The following is a 19,415-nucleotide window of genomic DNA, read 5'->3' on the forward strand; positions in this document are numbered from 1 at the left end:
ATAATTTGGTAGAGCCAAATTCCTTAAACACATGAAATGTTCTCATCAACACCTTTTAAATTCACAAAATCCATTTCATATAGTCCTTTACCCTTCAAGTTACCTAAATGACTAAGATATTCATCTTTCTTATTTATTTATCAATTTTCCCATTTTCAACCTAATAACTTAAGTTAATTTAAGCTTTATCCTTGAAGTTCAAACTATTAAACCTCAAACCAATCACAAAATCTTAATTTCGTACTTAAGACCCCTTTTTAAACCTTATCCTAGATTCAATTTCTCTATTAACCAAACTTGAAAAAATTAGGGTAAAAATATAGTATAGGGTGGCATGAACCTTATCTGATAAGTCATTAGCTAAAGCAACCTCTAAAAACTATCATAGATTAATGCCCTAGCACAAAAGTTATCTTCTCTGCCTCTCTTATGTCTTTCTTTTCCCTTCTCCTTCTGATTTCATGAGTTAGCACGTCAAGCTTTATTGAAGTTCTGTGCCATGCGTCGTGGCGCATGCAGCACATGTCACAGTACATGGCATAATGAGTCAAATCTCACCAGTGCTTGCGCATTACGTTTTGATTTGCAATTCTAGCATCCAATCTTATAACCACATCAACCAATTAGCACCATACAATACCCTATCCAAACATAATCAATTCACTAATTATTAATTTTTACTTGATTAATAACTAGTTTTCTTATATTGAAATTCAGGATGTTACAGAAGGTATGACATTTGAGTTTAGAATTATTAAAAATGCCTTAACATGAGTAGATAGACTTATAATTCCTGAAGATAAATATTTTACCAATTTTAAAAAAGTTTACATTTAGATGTAATTGTAAAATTATTAGAGTAATCATTTTCCTTTATGATAGGTAAATATTATCTTGTTAGTAATAGATTCATGTAAACATTAGGACTTATAACATCTTATTGGGGAGTCAGCTATCATTTAAAAGAATATTCAAAAAGGAATTCACCCCTAAATTAGAGTTATATAACCTTTGACATTCAAAGTTACACAATGCCACTAAATGTGTTTTTGGTGTCTTTAAAAAAGATTTATCCTTCTATTCAATACAACTGAACCTACATATGGAATTAAAGTTTAGAAAATGATAATATATGTATGTTGTATTTTTTCATAACTTCCTTATAAGTATGGATCCTATTCAAGATCTTTTAAAAGAAGTTGATGTAGCCCTTATTAGAGAAAACCATTCAAATGATAATAATCATGCTTAAAGAGGTGATAATAATAAGGCTACTTGAGGTGAAGTTATTAGAGAAACATATAGCAACTAAGATGTAGGCAGATTGTCAAGAAAATATGGTCTAACAAATCAATAAATAAAGTATATTATTCAGTTACCTCAACCTTTTTTGTTTTTGAAAAGGATTACCCATGGAATTCAATATTTTCCTAAGTCTCCTCAGGCTCAAGCAAACACTGAGCAACTACAATAGTACAATCTATAATATTAAATGCTAACCATTAATTATTAATCCCAATATTATCATTTCTTACCTTAAATGACATATCTACAACCTTACTCTTTATCGTTGGGCAAACCAACACCTTAACAATATTTCATTAACTTCATTTAGCTTACATGAGGCTAAATAACACTAATTTAGACATTACTCTCAATTTGCAAATTTGATGCTAGGGTTCACCAAATCCTAAAGCTCACTTCCAATTCAACATAAATTCATCAACCATAAATATAGAAGCTTAAATTAACTCCCAATAGCTTCATTTATGCCAATTGATTCGTCCAAATCATACCCAATGTCAGAAATTAAACTTCCCACAACCAAACTCAAACTAAAAAAATGTAAAAGAAAGGTAGATGAGATGTAGAGGGATCTTACCTAATTTGAATCAAACTTAAAATGCTTCCTAAGTGGCATACACACTCATTGCAACCATCTTAAATTCACAAATCACACCCAATATCATAATCATTGTAACCATCATAAATTTACATATAAATCTTCACTTAATCACAAATCAACTAATACTTTAATATTCATGAAAATACAAACTCATTCAATCAAATTTAGCAAAAATCATTTCAATCTTTAACGTTAGGCCGCATTTGCATTTTAAACATTTTTAAAACATAACTCATGTCATAATTGATGCAAAACAATCTCACATGTTCAAAAAATTGTAAAATACTATAATAATCAAACAACAAGATGTATATACTAGATTTCTCAGAGTTATCTTAAACCTTTGAAAAGTTAAAAATTTTTCTCTCAAGCACACTTTGCTTTTAAGGCTAGTCTCAAGCCAAAATAGTGCCTAAAATTATTAATAAAAATTAATCCTACTAAATGCCATTAATGTCATCATAAACATACTTTTAATTTTCAATTTTAACACTTTAATCACCCACAATTCTCAACATCTTATATCTACTCATGCACTAGGTGCATTAACTTTCATTGACTCTAACTAACTTTACTACAGTTAATGAAACATATTTATTACCAATTTTCATCCATTAATGAGAACCCATTCACAAGAGAGTATTAAATTATCAAACTTATGTTTAGATAATGCAAATAACTTCTATTAACTCTATTTGGGTTAATGAATTCTAACCCAAAATCCCCAAGGTTTAAAAATCAACTCCTCATAACAAACTCTATCTCAACCACTAGTTAAAGAGGAAGAGGGAGGAAGGAAGGATGAGGGCTTATTGTAACATCCTAAAATTTAACCCAAGATTAATTAAGTAAATCAAGGGCAAATGAATAATTGTATAAAAATATTTAAATATAAATAATTTTAGTTAAGAGATTATTATTGGATTTAATTTAGCATGAATCCAAATCCTAAGTTATATTTTTTTAGAAAATAGAATTATTATTATTATTAAAAAAGAGAAAAGCGATATGAAAAAAAGAAGAAGAAGAGAAATAGATGGAAAAGACGTTGGTATGTGTGTGTGTTTAATGTATACATATATAAAATAAAAGAAAAGAAAAAATAAGGAAAATGATTACAAAATATAGAAAAAAAATGAAATGAAGAGATGGCACGGACAATTCGCGTGTGTATATTAATTGAAACAAAGAGGCAGATGTCAATTTTCTTATGTGGGATCCACAATGTTTTTTAAAAGAAGCACACTTTGTTTCTTTTCTTCATGCCCTTCTCTCTCTTTTTCATTCCTTCTTCCACACATCAAGAGCGAGCGACGTCGCGACTGGAGCTGACTTAAAAGATAAAACTTCATAATAGGATACTTTAAATAAGATTTTAAGTATTCTAATATTATGTAAGTGTTTTAAATATTTTTTTTAATTATTTTTTTCCTTGAGATTGCAGATTTTGAGATTTTGAAAACCTAAGGCTTGAAAGAGGTATGCATTTTTTATGAGTAAATTTGATTATTGAGGTTGTTGGTAGTGTAACAAAGATTTTAGAGTATTATTTTGTTGATAGTATTGAAATTTGAGACCTTTGAATTTATCCCTAGATCTCTATACATAGATTTTTAGTTATATCTGAAAATATAAATTGATTTGTTGATATTTAGATGATTATTTGAGATGAAAAATAAATTATTATGGCTATAGAATGATGATTCTAGGCTTAAATGTTTGTAATTTTGGGTATTTTTATGTGCAAATTTTGAAATAAAAAAAATTTGATGTTAAAAAATTATTTGAATGATGTTTTTAGCCAAACTTCAATGAAATTATTTGAAGGAGACTATTGAACTAAGTAGATAGGTTTAAATACATGAAATTAAATTTAAAACTCAAGAGGCTATGACTAAGGTCTTAAAAAATAAAATAAAATAAAATAAATACTTAGGTGTTAGAGTATAAGTGAAAATTGTATTAATAATATTATTGACACATTAGGATATGATCAATTATAGATTAATTTTTTTTAACAACATTCAAGTTTTGAAAAGCTTTAAAAGTGTTGTAATTTGATAGGTAACCTTTAACCTCTCAAAGGTTGAGGTAATTGAGAAAAATCTATTTTATACATTTATATGTTAATTAATTAATTATGTTGGTGAAACAAAATAATATATATATATATATATATATATTTTTTAAAATAGTTGTTTGTAATGCATGTGGTTTTGTTGAGACTATATGATTTATGACCAAGTTAATTGTGACTTGGTATAAGTAATGAGATTGATGGTTGATAATGATATGTACACTCTTAGTTATAAATTATGAATTATGCATAGTGATGAATTGTATATGAGCATGTTGAGTTTTATATTATGTTAATATGGTTTATGTGGTAATATAAAATTAATGCAAGAGGCATGGTTAAAAAATGATAATTCTTAATACTTATTGAGAGTTGATGAGCATGTGAGAGAATTGTGAATTATATATATATATATATATATATATGAGCTTTTGAAATACATTTTCTCATGAGCATGATCATATGACGGAAGTTCGCCTTAGTAAAGGAGTTAGCGGTTATACAAAATTCATATAATACTTGGCTATTAACCAATAATTCTAGGGTTATAGCTGCTATTTACCTTGTATGGTACTGTAGCATTGTTCATATTAAGGGACTTAATTCTATTGGCCTACCTGAAGTTTTAGGTAGAGCTAGTTTTGGGGGAAAACCGTGTTCATAAGTGAGTAAGGTAACTCTGATCCGGTAGCCCCTCACAATATGATTAAGGCTTTAGGTAGTCTCACTACATAGACGATCCCTTCTGATTGTTAGCCCACAGATTTCATGTCATAGAAAATAAAGGGGGATATAAGGAAGAGATTGATCATGCATATATTATTATTATGCCATTTGAGTGATTAATGATTATGTTAAGAATATGATTATAATTGTAGAAATGAGAATATGTAGTAATTATTCGAATAATGTATATGTGGTCATTTGTGTAAATTTTATACTTGACTTTATTCTTGAGATAATTCACATGAGTTAAATGTTAATATGATTAACATGTTACTAATGTGATTGTTTACATGGTTACCTTGATAAATTTATTAGCCACTTGCATTCATGATTAATTATCATGCATTTATATAACTTAGATGTACTTTGATTACTAAGTAGTTGTACTCACCTATCTCTTTTAACATATTACAGGAGCTAATTCATCTTAGAAGAATAGAAGAAAGGAGCATTAGGCCAAGTGATAATAATTACTTCTGTAGGTCTTTCTCTTTTTATTTTGATATATGTATTTAATTTATGATATTGTTAATTAAGATAATATATTCTTGATTCACTTGTATTATGGGTTTTGTGTTATGTGAAAATATATTTTGGGTCCTTGAGAATGTGGTTTGATACTTGTATTATATTAATAGGTCAAAATATTTGTGCAACTAAAAATAGCTAATATCTACTTAGATTGAGAACTTGAATATTTTTATGGTCTCCCATTGTGATTTTGATGTCCAAGGGTGAGCAATTGATATTAATTATATATGAATGAAAAGAAAAAATTCATTCATATGATGGGCTATTGATGAATAGATGATATATAGAGTATGATGACTAGATAATAGTCATTGTGATAAATGTGATTGAGACCTTAGCCCCCTATTTCCAATTATGAAAGGGTTTGAGTGGCCAAGTATTATGTTGTAAAATATATATATATATGTGTGTGTGTGTATGTATTATGGAATAAGGTATAGAGAGAAAATAAAGGAGGAAGCTTTTCTCTCATGTTGATGTGTTTCCTTTATCATGCTTCCGTATATCTCTAATTAAATGATATAAGTTCTTGAAATATTTTAAAGATTTGGGATTTTTTTATTTCGAATCTTTTGTAAAAATACATGTTAAGAATTTATTTAGATTAATCTCGTATTGAATAATCTTTTTAGATTAGTCCTTAATTAACCATAGTTAGTGTGATGATCTAAGTTCTAATTTAAGACACCCTTTACACTTATGGAACTTACTAGATGAAATTGGAGACTCTAAATCACCTCCAAGTAACTACATACGCAAGTCCTAATAGAGTAGACACGAGTTCCTTCTTCCTTTCCTTGTTTCCTTCCCTAATTTCACACCAAACATGACTTCTAAGTTTGAAAATATGCCATGCACCATGATGAATAGTACAAAGGAAGAAACTTCATATTTAGCTCTCTAATTGGTCCAGATGCTCGGTTATGAACTCTATCTAAAAGTTGTAACTAAAGTCTAATAAGTCTATTAATCCTCTCAAACCATCCTTAAATCCAACTTAACTTAAATTTACTTAAGTATCCTCATTTAGTTAAATTAATCAGAGTTAATTTTTAAGATATTACATTCTTCCTTAACCAAGATTTGGTGATACCCTATATGTAAGTCCAGCTTTGAAAAGAAACAAGCTCTATATAACCCATCAAGTAATTCATCCATTGTAGGAATAGAAAATGAATCTTTAATTGTGGCTACATTCCAAGCCCGACAATCTGTACAGAACCTCCACATACCATCCTTCTTACGTACTAGCAGCACTTATGCAGAAAAGGGACTAGTGCTTGGTAATATGGTTCCCTCTGAAAGCATCTCATTTACCATCTTCTCAATCTAACTTTTTTTATTGAAAAGGTACCTAGACGGTTTCACCTTCATTGGTAGAACTCCTAATTGCAAAGGAATCTAATGATCATGGGAGCGATGAGGGGGTAACCCTTTTAGACTGTCAAACACCTGCTTGAATTTATCTAACACCTCAATGAGTTCATTTGAAACCTCTTCCTTAGTCTAGCCTGTCATTTCTATATCCTCAGTCCCGCCGTAGTTGCATCTTGGTCAGCAAAAGCTTCTTTATAGGTGTTAATGGCTTAGTAGCTAGTTTAGGCAAAAGGGGAGTATTAACTCCCTTTCATGATGAACCTGAACTTGAAACTTGAGTTGTGTTTGCATTTGTAAAGTGGGATTTGAAATTCCTACTTATTGAAAACAATCATGCTTTACCTATCCACAACATCGCCATAGATTTCTCATCCTACAGCCTGGCCAAACTGACGACTCGAATTGGGGGTAAGGGTTCATGGGCTAAACCATCCCTTCGTATCTCTTCCATAAACCCATTGATAAAATAATCCAAAATGGCCCCATTTTACGGCCCTTCAACCCTGTTCACCAAGGCCATAGACCAAATGTAAAACTCATCCATAGACCCTTTTTGGGTCAATTTGAATAGTTGATCCCGAGGGCAATCATATATTATGTCTCTTCCATAGCCTTGGTGAACACAGCCCATGTGGAGATCCGGTTTGTTCTTTGTGGGACTCGAAACCAAGGTACCATAGATCCGTCCATATGCACGACGACAATGGTGATTCACTTGAAGGTCGAGGGTTTTATAATAATCAAAGAACTGTTCAGCTTTGAATATCCATTTAAGAGGATCTGACCCATCAAATCAAGGGAAATCCAAATTCACTTGCTTCAACTAAAAGGACTGGTACTGGTGGTTGTTCTTGGTGGCCGTTTCGAAGCTCAAGGACCCAATGGCGGACTCCACCTATTTCCTAGCCATGCCTCTAACCAATTCAGCCACGCTTGTAGTATGCTCGTTCATCCTTTTCTCTATTCAAACCATCCTAGATGTACCTTTAGCTAGGTTGGCAATATGCGCTGACATCTCATTCATGGTGTTTTCCAGTCTATCCATTCTTGCAATATACTCGAAGTCACAATGGTCTCCAAGTTGAAACAACTTTATGATTTCTGCTTGTAATTCCTTCATCCTTGTGTTGTTTGCCATTAAATCTCAATGAAAGCACCTGTTGTCATGGTCACCTGCACTTTCAAGGAAATATGGCAATAGAAATAAGAGTTTTCGTCATACAAGAGCCTAGTATATGTTCAAGTCACAAGGACCAAGTAAAGCAAAAATTATGTAGTAAGAACAAAATAACCACAAAGGAATGTAATACGCAGAAGCAAATCACATAGGGAAAAGAAGGTCACAGGGGGAAGAGGGAAACATATAGAGAGAAGACAAATCAAAATTCATCTACACCCCCAATGGAAACCCTCTTGCCATGCATCCTCATTCTCTCTCAACTTCCAACTTTTCTTGCACAGGCGCGTACTACATCTAACAGCCTGTACCTCACCCTGCTGATCATTTGCCACTTGTCCTTGCCCAGTCATCTCGTGATCTTCTGTACCAGCCACTCATTTGCCCCTTCATATGTGGAGTCCTTCTGAATCAGGTTATCCTCCTCCACAAATATGACAGGGACTTGCTTATGGTTGTTTTGTGTTTTTTTTTTTTTTCACTAGGTTCAAACTGCGGACCGGATTTAGAACAGAAGAGAAGACTCAAACTTTTGTCATGGAAAACCTCGATGTTATTTTGTGCTTGATGGTACATGACAAATTTGCTGGAGATTATCAACCAAGAAACTGATAGCATGATTACATTCTTTTGCTGGGTCCAGTTTGGAGAGTGTGGCCAGACAATTTGGGCCGTTCAACAAAATCTTCAAGGGGATCTGAAGGCCTTCTAGTTTCAACGTCCATCACAGACTTTTTTTTTTTTTTTTGGGACTGAAACCATCACAGTCTTTTCACAGCTTTCTCATGGCTGTAATCTTCTGTGTATTGTCTTATCTCTCCCTTCAATTAACCTGCCCATTCAAGTTTTCAACAATCGAGCCTAAATTGAAGGTAACTGTATATCCACTACTATGTACTTGTAAACATTAATAATTTGGAGTATTATTCTCTTAAAGAGACAGACAGCTTCATACGATGTTGTGGAATTTGTTAGGTACAGTGTACAGGTAAAGGTAATGCTTTATCTGCAACAAAAACCTGAGGAACCTTAGCTAACATGTACCTTGAATTTTGCTATTTTAAGTTGCTCATGTCTTTTCGGTTCAAAGTTACGAAGGGCAGGGTCAGTGCATCTACGTACGATCTATTTGGAGAAGTTAGTGTGTGTGTGTGTGTGTGTGTGTGGTGTATTGATGAGTCATTGGTGGAAAATGGTCTGGTGCATCTCTGTGCGGAGCTTTTGTGGTCATGTGTGGTCCTTCCAAAAAAAAACAAACTTCCATCACGACGCCGCACATTGCTTTTTTTTTTTTTTAATAAAGAATAGGCTTTGCCAAAATATCTCCGCGGAAGCTCTGTTCTAGATGATGTGCTAAGGGCTAGTTTGGTTTTATTATTATTTTTTTAAAAACTGTTTTGCAATACAGTTTCAAAATAAAATAAAATTAAAATCTGTTTGATTATATCAATTAAAAATCAAATTAAAAATGAACTGATAGTTATAATTATAAACAGTTAATGGTAATAATTAATAATAAAAATTGTTCAAGATAACTATAATTTTTAATAAATTAATGTAGTGTATTTAAAAAAAATAAAATAAAAATAACTTAAATTTTTTTCTATTTTTTGTTTTTAGAAAAAATTAAAATTTTTTAGAAACAACTAAATGAAAAATACTTATGCAAACAAATTTTTAAATTTTTTTATTTAAAAAAGTTTTTAAAAACAGAAAATAAGCAGGCCGTAATACTCACCTTAATTTTATTTGGTGTAACACATTGTTTTTAATTAAATTAAAATCTTATAATTTTATCGGGCACAGCTGAACTTAGAGCACATGAGAATGTGGGTCTCCAAATCCTTTCCCCCTCTAATGATTATTCCTGTTAATTTTTGTTTTTAAAAAAAAAATCAACATGTGAGCTATTGTTTTCCCACAATAAAATCACATGGCTATTGCTCCACCACTTTCTCTTTCTCCTTTATCTTACCTACACTCATCATCGTCCATTTTGATTCTGACCCCAAGGGTTCCATTTTTGCGCCTTTTTAAGTTTAATTATCTGCAATGTGTCCCTGTTTTATCTTTATTTTTCTAAAATCAAACATTGCACAACAAGCTGATTTGATTTATATGCTTGGCAAAAACAATTTATAATTTATGAAGACTTAAAGAGGGCACTTAAAATTTATTCTAAGACTGAATTATTTGAAAATCATTATACACAATAAGTTCAATGCTATAAAGAAATTAATGCCCACTAAAATATATATATATATATATATATATAAAGATCTATAAAGGTACTAGGCATTCAAATGGTTGGCCTTCATGATAAACGCATGCATCTTGCAAATGATCCGACGACTGTTTGTCTATAAATGGATAGCGTGGGTTATTATGGTTCCTATTTTGTCCACATGCATATGGGAATCCTAGAACACTCTTATCATCCTGATTTAATTTACCCGCATTTTCTTTTTTTTTTAACTGCTATTTAATATTCTAATAAAATTATAATACATCAAAATTTTAATAACGTACTCATATAAATATTTGTCAAAGTTCAATTAAATTAAATATTTAAAATAAAAACATAAGAACCCATTATAAACATTTTGCCTTAGATTTATACAAGTTAAAGGTAATTCAATTGAAATGGACGTGAAAATTCTGGAACACTCTTCCCAAACTAGCCATGATGCAAATTCCTGAACTGGAAAGTAAGACTTTTTCTTTCTTTTGATCCAACATGTGAGTGATTCATTCTTGCATGAATAAGGAACCTTATCATTGTACTGTAGGTTTCGCGCATGAAAAAAAAAAAAAGCTACATGCAATAACTTTAGTCTTCCCATCCAAATCAAAACTCCTTGCTCACTATTAATTTTTTTTCTTTTCATTTTTCTCTCCCATAAAACTTTAAGCTTGCTTAAATCAAAACCTTTAAACGAATTAAAAATGTTGGTATTTTCAAAGTCGTTTACACTTTAACCTCTTTATTAATGTAGTGCATGAAAGTATACCCTTTTAACTTTCAATTTTTTTTCCTTTGAAATAAGATTTCAGAAGATTTTAACTTTTCAGGTAAGAAAAATATTTAAACTTTGAGGAAAGTAGGATTAGCATTATATTCGAAGAGTTGAAATTTTTTTAGAGATGTTAGAAAAGGAAGAAAAGGGGGGGGGATGATGATGTATTGGTTGTAGTGTGTGGCATGGGAGATTAAGCGGATTTATTACAAGAACTCTAATCATAAACCCCACAAACAAAAAACAGAATATAGACAGGGACATCAATCCCAAAAGGCCACCAATAGCTTCGTAATCTAGTAATGAACTGTTTAGCTTCATTACTATCCATTATTAAGTTACGTTGAAGCCTCTCTCTTTTGATATCATTGTATTTTTAATATTTAACACATATTACGAAAAATGAAAAATTTATTTACTCTTCACATGATTTAAAAGTAATTTTTACACGGTATAATTCATTTTATTGTCATATCAAAATAAAACCGAATTTGTTTTGTACAGAAAATATAAATTTCATTATAAAAGATAAATGATGAGAAAGGGTTAAGAGAAGTTGAATAATATGCTTGAAATAAAATAAAAAACATATATAATTTACGTAAATTAAAAAATAATGTAGTTTAGACTATATCCCTTGTTGAACAATGTATAATGTGTTGCAGGAGAAAAAATAATGAGATGGAGACAATAATAATAGATGCCTTCTTAGGGATGTGACGGAAACAGCAATGAATGAATGAACATCAATCACGTGAAAGATTCTTTGAAAGAATTTGGCCACTGTCTCCTTATTCTTCTCCTGAAAGAAAGCCATTGCGCACATAAGCCATAAGGTATCTGCAGAGTTCTTATTTATTTGAGTGTCCTTGATTTTCAATTTATATCTAATAAAAATATATTTGATAGATTCAACTATTTATTAATTTTTGGCAAAAACACGCCTATATGCATGATAGATTATAATTTTGTAGTTATAAAATACAGTACTAATAGGGCATACACGTGAATCTACATAATTTACTCTATCTTAATATTAGGTTATTCAAGTGTTGATGAGTTTAAGCTAATATGAAAAGTCTCATATCAAATAAAGTTAAACTTAATAATTAATATATAATAAAATAAAAATACCCATAGATTTTAGCAACACGGCGAGTACTAACAAGATCATATTTATCCTCTTGATAAAGTTATTCAATAGCAGGTAACTTTAGAAGACAAGAACTACTGATCATGTAAAGTCTGAAACTAAATGCGACAAGTCAAAATTAAATAGCATGATATAAACGTAGTAAACATTGGCAATATACATTGGTGTGAATGAAGATGATCGAGGCGCATGATAGTTGGGTAGGGTGGGGAGTTGGGGGTGCGATATGATATCATGAAATGTGCTGGATTCCGCTTTAGAAGGAAGAACTGTGGCCAACATATGCTAGATTTTAGATGAAGATGTCATGAGCACTTTGAGCATGGGATCCCAGGTTCTGATTTATGTGAATAAAAAAAATATGTTTAAGAAAGCTACCCTCGATTGAACTTAATAATATTAGAATCTGATTCTGTTAGATAGCGAAGTCAAGTAGAAGGGCGAAGATATATATATATATATATATATTTATTGTAGAAAAATAATTTATGTGAGTTGAGGTTAAAGTGGCACACTAATATCAGACCATGCATTTAGGCTTACAAAAAATTTATAAAAATATTTATAAATTATTTATTAATAAAATTTTTATATCAACATTAAAGATTTGATCATATAACATTGTGAGTTATTACTCAAATCCTCATCAACTAATCAAATTAATGTTCACGAGTAAAAAGGTAAAGGTATTTGTTGGGATGAGATTATGCTTGCTTTGAATGTCAACTCAACCAGCTGGCCAAGCCTTCACCCATGAATTAAGCTACCATATTATTGTCAATTCTCTCCTTCTCTCTTCTAGTTGAGGCTGCAAAGATGGAAGATTATATAATATTCTCTGTCACCCACGATGGTTTTGTTTGGGAGAGAGCCAATCAAATGTCGTGTTCTGACTTGGAAACATCCTCCCTCGCAGACCCCATCATCACTTGCCTTCTCTTCCATCCCATCATTACTTCCCTCTCAAGCCGCTTCCCCAGAATCTTATGCCCCTTTGACTGCTTTCCCCACCTCCGTCTTTTCCACAAATCCCAAACCCTATTTCCCCATTATAACCCTAACTTTACAGAATAATAATAATAATAATAATAATAGTAGTAGTAACAACAACAAAATTTTTGCATTCACAACAGAACATAAATACACGTTCATGTTATTGGATAAGAGTTGATCCAATATTTATTACAAAAATTATTATTTTTTTCAGAAAATAAAATTTATAAGTAGATTGTGAAAAGTTAGATAAAATAATTCATCATTATTATAAAAAATACTCTCTTCATTTTAAATTATAAAATACTTTTAAACAAAATTTTACATATCAATAAATTTTATTAAATACAATTAAAAAAATATATTTAAAAAATAAAAAATAAACTTTTAAAAAAATCCATCATTTAATATATTAAAAAAGGACAAAAATTAATTATAAAGAGAGAGAGGATAATATTAAAATTAATGAATTTAATGAAACCTTAGTCTGCTCAAAATATTTTATATTTTGAGATAAATTTTTTTAAAAAAATTCTTAATAATTTGAAACTGTGAGAGTATTTTTGCGGGCAGAAATATGTAATGTAGGTTTTGTTGGGAAAAATAATTTGATGTAATAAAGTAAATAGTTTGAGGGCATTCTGGGAAATGGAGGTGGCAGTTGTGGAGGTGGATTCTGTGACTGGAAGCATCCGACAATTCCAGTGGTGATGCGGGAAACCGGGGTGATCCGTTTTAAATTAAATAATTAATATTGAATTTATTTGATTTAAATAACAAAAGGGTATTTTCACTAAAAAAATAAAAGGCTTGAATCTCCAGAATTGGCAACAATAAAATAAAAAAAGCAGAGGAAGTGGTGGAGCGAGAGAGATTCCAAGTTCGGGGCAAGAGAAATGGAATCTAACGGTTGTAAAGGCTTGTCTTTTTCCGTTCAGCAATAATTCAAGGTTTCATGCAGTTTTTTTTTTTTCTTAAAGGTCAATAGAAAATAGAAAAATCTTCTATTGACGGTGGAAGGTAATGTTCCAGATGTAAATCGGAGGCAAAATCCAAGATGGGTCCCACCTGACATTAAGATTCCTTATCTCCACAGCTCTGACACGAAGTTGAGTCGAGCATCATCAAACCAAGTTTTTTCGAGGACGACTTCACCAAGCGCACTCCTATATGTGTATGACACTCACCAATAATGACTCGCCTAGTGTTCCCTTTACGGTGATAGATTCCCCTGCCTCTTAATTTTCTTTTCTTTTTTGACTAAGCCGATGATCATTACACATTGTACTGCAGAACAAGATTCTATCATTCTATGTACAGTTGAATAATGGTATGTTGGTACGCCTTTTTCTTTGGACCTGGTCGAACAGTAAATTAAGAATAATATGCTTAAACATTGATTGGACGGGTATTTTACAATAAAAAATATCTGATTATCAAACTTGAATTATACAAAAGACACTGGCCTGGCATTCTATATATAAATTCAGAGTTATGGACAATTTCTTATTTGATTGATGACATTAGTTATTACAAATAAATTATCAGAAAATTGTGTCGGGGAGTATAATCGTATATATAGTAATACACATGGTGGAATCTTAATGCACCTATTTTCTACCATGGTGGCTCTGTTGGCTCCAAAAACAGATGATTCTTGGCTATCAAAATTGGAATACAATTTATAATATTAAACTAGCGTTTGCATTTCTTTTGACTCACGATAACGTTAACATATAATGATGCTGTACTCTTTTCACGAAATAAAAAAGCCGTACTCTAAAATATCGACCACTACTTTGTTATGTACTCCACTTTTAAGGGAAAACGAATTTTTTGCAGCCATGCCTGCGTGGTTTGCTGCTACGTTTCAAGCTTCAAATCACGGGTTCGAAAGCTGGCATGAAAAAAAAAAAAGGAAAACAAATATTTATTTTTTAGCCAATTTATAGGTAACTATATTTTTTAAAATGATATTATTTTCTTGTGTATTATAATCCGAATTAATGTTTAGATCAGAAGTGTTTTGATACCAAATAAAAGTTAATGTATAAGTACAGAAACTTAAACATTTACTATGGAGTTAATTGGTAAAAAATATGATATTTTATGGATCTCTTGCTTTTTTGAAAGAAGCATTCATATATTATAATTATAATAGTGGTCACGTCCTTCACAATCCTTATGTCTTAAAAAATATCAATATTTCATGGAATAAGAGCTTGTTTGTTTAAAATTAATAAACAAGTGATTTTTAGACAGTGTAAATTAAAATCAATGACAATATCATAAAATTTAAATTATTTTAGATATTATTTTATATTTAGTTTCAATGATAAAAATAATAATAATTATTTAGTTATTTTAAATTTTATGATATCGTCATGAATTTTGTTTTATAAAAATAATTTATTATTTAATTATTTTAAAATTTTATGATATTTTAATATATGTTTACATTTTTATGATATTCTCTCCTATCTACTGGCTATTACATCAAATTATTTTGAAAACTTATCTAAAGCAAATTCTTAAAATAATAAAAAATATACTTTTTCTAAATATTGTCTTTAAAATGTTAAACAAATATCATAAAATCTCACAAAATAGTAATTTTTAAAAAACAAGTAGTTTTTTCATAAATTTTTTTAAGCAAACCTCAATGATAAGTTAGAATGTGAGTCTTGTAATTTGTTTAAATTTTTTTATATATTTATGTTATATATAATATGAGTCACACTATAATATGATTTTTTATATATTTATGTTATATATATAAAAAAATAAATATATAAAATAGATCATGCGGGCAGCAGTAAATTAGATAGAATTCAGGAGAAATTTTTGACAACAGAAAGTGGCTTTTGTGAAGAAGAAAAAAATTGAGGCAAATTATGTTCTTCAAAAGCGGGGACGAGGCCGAACCGGAACCGGTTCAAAAGGACGGCAAGGGATTAAAAATTATTAAATACGCGACGACCCGAAGGTGACTTTGGAAAAACCACGTCTAAACTCGGCGATGCTCTCAACTCTCCTCGCTTCCGCAGAATCTTCGCCTTTGTTCAAACTTCCTTTCTACTCCTCACATTCATTGAATCCCATTTTGTTTTTAATTCCTTTTATTCTCTCTCTCTTTCTTTCTTTCTTTGCAAACAAACAATTCAATCGAACCATCTCTCTCTTCCTTTATTCCTTTCTCCCTATAAATTCCTTCTATCTATTTGCCCCTCTTCACTATTTTCGTCTCCTTGTTTGATAGAATCTCCTGGAAGCTCAGGGAGATCTGAATGTTAGGGATAGGATCTATGATGGGCTCGCTTCCTCCACCACAACTGAGCTTGGATTTGAGACCCACCTTTGTTCCCAAGACGATCACTGATTTTCTCTACGAAGTTTCCGCGATCGCCAATGCGCCCGATAAGCTCTCCAGGCTCGATGATTTCGTCAAGAGATTGGAAGAGGAAACGAGGAAGATTGACGCCTTCAGGCGTGAGCTTCCTCTCTGTATGCTCCTCTTGAATGATGGTTGGTCTATCTTCCTTTAATGAAATATTTCCTTTGAATGAAGACATTTCTGGTTTTTCACTATCACCTTCTGGCTGTTTGATGATAGGTTTTGATATTAGAATTCTGTTCCCATGGCTTTGTCTACTCATTCTTTTTTTGGATTTGTTTATGAAGTGAAAGAGCCTCAAGTTGTAGACTTGGAATTTTACTTGTCGAACTTTTTATCCATGGACTAATCAAAGCGTTGCGTTTTTGTCTGTGAATATCTGCAGCAATTTTAGTCCTGAAGGAGGAATCGGCCAAATTCAGGATACCTGATTCTCAGCCGGTATTGGAAGAATTTATACCCTTGAGGAAAGAATGTGAGCAGGAGGAGGAAACCGAAACAGAAAAGGAATGCCGAGATAAGAAGGACTGGATGAGTTCTGTACAACTCTGGAACACTGCTAGTTATCCCACCTGTGAACAAACAGGACAGTATAAATTAGAAAACATGGTATAATAGTTTGCGGAATTACATTTATCATTGTTATCATAATAAAATATCATGTGAATTTACTATTCAAAGACGAGCTAACGTAATTTTCTATTTGGTGTCAGCGGAAAAATGATGAAGAACCTTCTGTGGCAGAGGATCCTTTCAAATCTTGTCGAAATAGAACTGGAAGGCGGGTTTTCATGCCTTTTACAACATACGCTCCAGTTCCTGTGACCACTTTGGCAACCAAGGAAGAAAAGGAAGAGTCTGATATTAATGGACTTTCTCTTGTGACTCCTGGAGCTAAACATCTGAGGGAGGGCCCTGTTTCTAGCGGATCAAGAATAACATCTAGCAGGGCAGTTTCATCCCCTCCTTGCAGTGACCAACCAAGTTTACGCACTGGACAGCAGCAGACTGCTCGGAAACAGAGAAGGTGTTGGTCACCAGAGTTGCATCGTCGATTTGTCAATGCCCTGCAGCAACTTGGAGGTTCTCAAGGTTAGATAAATTTGAACAATTTCTAATATCCTACTAATGTTTCGTTACCGAAATTATCAAGGCTGATACCTTCTTTAAACTGCAATATGCAATTTGTTTACGATTCTTTAATTTGGGGCTTTTCAACACACTCAATTTCCATTTCAGTGACTGGGAAATTAAGGACTATCAAATGATTTGATCTTGGTGGGTATGAAATTATGCAGCGCTTGTTTTATCTAATTATTAGGAAAGTTTTGAGCTGTGATTTGGGTACCGTTGTGATTAGGCAAGATAAAAATAGGAGATGTTTACATTGCATATCATCTCCCGGTTGAAAGGTCTTCTACTCCCTAGTCCCTTCTGGTACATGTTAGGAAACAATTATTCCCCTGCAGATCATGTTACTTCCTTTTGTTTTAGTTCCTTGTATCTAATTGGCACCCTGGTTTCTTTTTGTAGCTGCCACTCCAAAGCAAATTAGAGAACTCATGCAAGTTGATGGCCTGACCAACGATGAAGTGAAGAGCCATTTACAAGTGAGTTTTTGGTCCTCCTCTTACTCTTTTTTTTTTTTTTTTTTGCCGTTTGGTTCCCAGAACATTTGAGCTTTTCAGACACCAACTGATATTGTATATGTATAATTCGGAAATTGAGATTTCATGTATAAAAAAGTTTGGATAATAGATTAAGATGGTGTTGTTTTTGCAGAAATACCGACTTCACACCCGAAGACTTCCTGCTTCCACAGCTACACCTGGTAATCAGTCTGTTGTAGTTCTTGGGGGTTTATGGATGTCCAGAGATCAGTATAATGACTCCTCCAAGGGTAGCATTTCAGGGTCTGGCTCTCCTCAGGGTCCCCTCCAGTTAACTTCAGGATCGGGGGGAGGACTGTCCCAAACTGAAGAGGACAGCATGGAAGATGATGAAGATGAAAAATCCAGAGAGCGATAGATGGAATAGTCAAATCCAGAAACCTGGAAAAAGATGGTGTATAGATAATTCTCCGCCATGAATTTTGCAGATAACAGTATGCATGGGAGGAGTTGAATGACCACATAAGAATACATCATAAAAAAGAAGAGAAGGAGGATCTATCTATGGAGAGACTAGAGAGGCTATTTAAATTTTGCGGGATTAGCTTTCTTTCTGTTTAAGTTGAGTTTTGATCTGAGACTCCGAGATTAAAATCCATGATCTGCACATTAAGACACAGGCGTTTTTCTTCCTCATATAAAATTCGTTCATTTCTTTTGGTCCTGAGAGTGAGAACAATATGATGACTCAGAAGAAGTTAGTCGAGTGGCTTTTATGGGGTCTCTTCCCTCTTTATCTGGGTATTTGGAAACACATGGAAAATTATGACAGAGAACGATTAGATGTAAAACTGTCATGCTAACGACTTTTGTTTTATTATGGTTTTCATTTGAAAATCGCTCAGTCAGTTTTCACGTATGGCTGGTGATCTTGTGATCTTTTTCGTCTATTGTCGTTACTTTATCTGTGGAATGCAAACTAATAAGCTGAAAGGTACCTTCTTATGTGTATAATGTGGTACGTGAAATGAGGCTTCTTTGAATAATATAATTACTCTTTCAAATTACAGACGTCATTGCAGATAATGTGGCTGTTACTTTGGTGACAATGCTGATAAACCATGTTCTGCAGAGTTCTCCCATCGGCAAGCATCTGTTTGGAATTCAAGGCTAAATAACTTATAATTCCCAGCACACTAAGTAACAATCATTTGATTAACTAAAGGAGTTCCCAGCTTAATCATGTGAACCTGCTGACCAAATTACGCGGCCTTTAAACAAACATCCTAAATTTTAATTAGCCTAAGTTCAAGCCCTCCTAGATTTTATGCTTTTTCCCCGACCCTTGTCGCATCCCACCTAGAAAAAAGGAAAAACAAAAAGGCCTGTATTTACTTTAAAAATTCTCAAACATGCATATGTAATGTAATAATCAAGATTTTATTGTCTAGAGG

General features: G+C 32.0%; 1 protein-coding gene across 3 annotated transcripts; it reads left to right on the forward strand.

Moving 5' to 3' along the window:
• The first annotated feature begins 15,994 nt into the window (after positions 1-15,994).
• On the forward strand, positions 15,995-19,030 carry LOC129286877 (myb family transcription factor EFM-like). Of its 3 annotated transcripts, none has more exons than XM_054922962.1 (6): positions 15,995-16,482; positions 16,737-16,960; positions 17,065-17,443; positions 17,885-17,961; positions 18,134-18,182; positions 18,256-19,030. In XM_054922962.1, exons 1-6 carry the CDS (start codon positions 16,245-16,247, stop codon positions 18,294-18,296), a joined length of 1,008 nt encoding a protein of 335 aa, XP_054778937.1. In that variant the 5' UTR covers positions 15,995-16,244; the 3' UTR covers positions 18,297-19,030. The 3 variants fall into 3 exon arrangements, with proteins under 3 accessions (XP_054778937.1, XP_054778936.1, XP_054778935.1); XM_054922961.1 differs by having other exon boundaries at positions 15,996-16,482; positions 18,264-19,030; XM_054922960.1 differs by having other exon boundaries at positions 16,002-16,482; positions 18,134-19,030.
• Positions 19,031-19,415: the final 385 nt, after the last annotated feature.

The sequence above is a fragment of the Prosopis cineraria genome, unplaced genomic scaffold, assembly GCF_029017545.1.
Source record: "Prosopis cineraria cultivar Desert tree isolate PC_DT_omini unplaced genomic scaffold, ASM2901754v1 PC11, whole genome shotgun sequence".
Taxonomy (NCBI): Eukaryota; Viridiplantae; Streptophyta; class Magnoliopsida; order Fabales; family Fabaceae; genus Prosopis; species Prosopis cineraria.

Excerpts from the sequence above, each read along its gene's own strand:
- LOC129286877 (XM_054922960.1), top strand. The coding sequence starts at position 16,245 with ATGTTAGGGATAGGATCTATGATGGGCTCGCTTCCTCCACCACAACTG. Across the intron at positions 16,961-17,064 it reads AGTATAAATTAGAAAACATG|CGGAAAAATGATGAAGAACC; the intron begins GTATAATAGTTT and ends ATTTGGTGTCAG. Across the intron at positions 17,962-18,133 it reads AAGTGAAGAGCCATTTACAA|AAATACCGACTTCACACCCG; the intron begins GTGAGTTTTTGG and ends TTGTTTTTGCAG.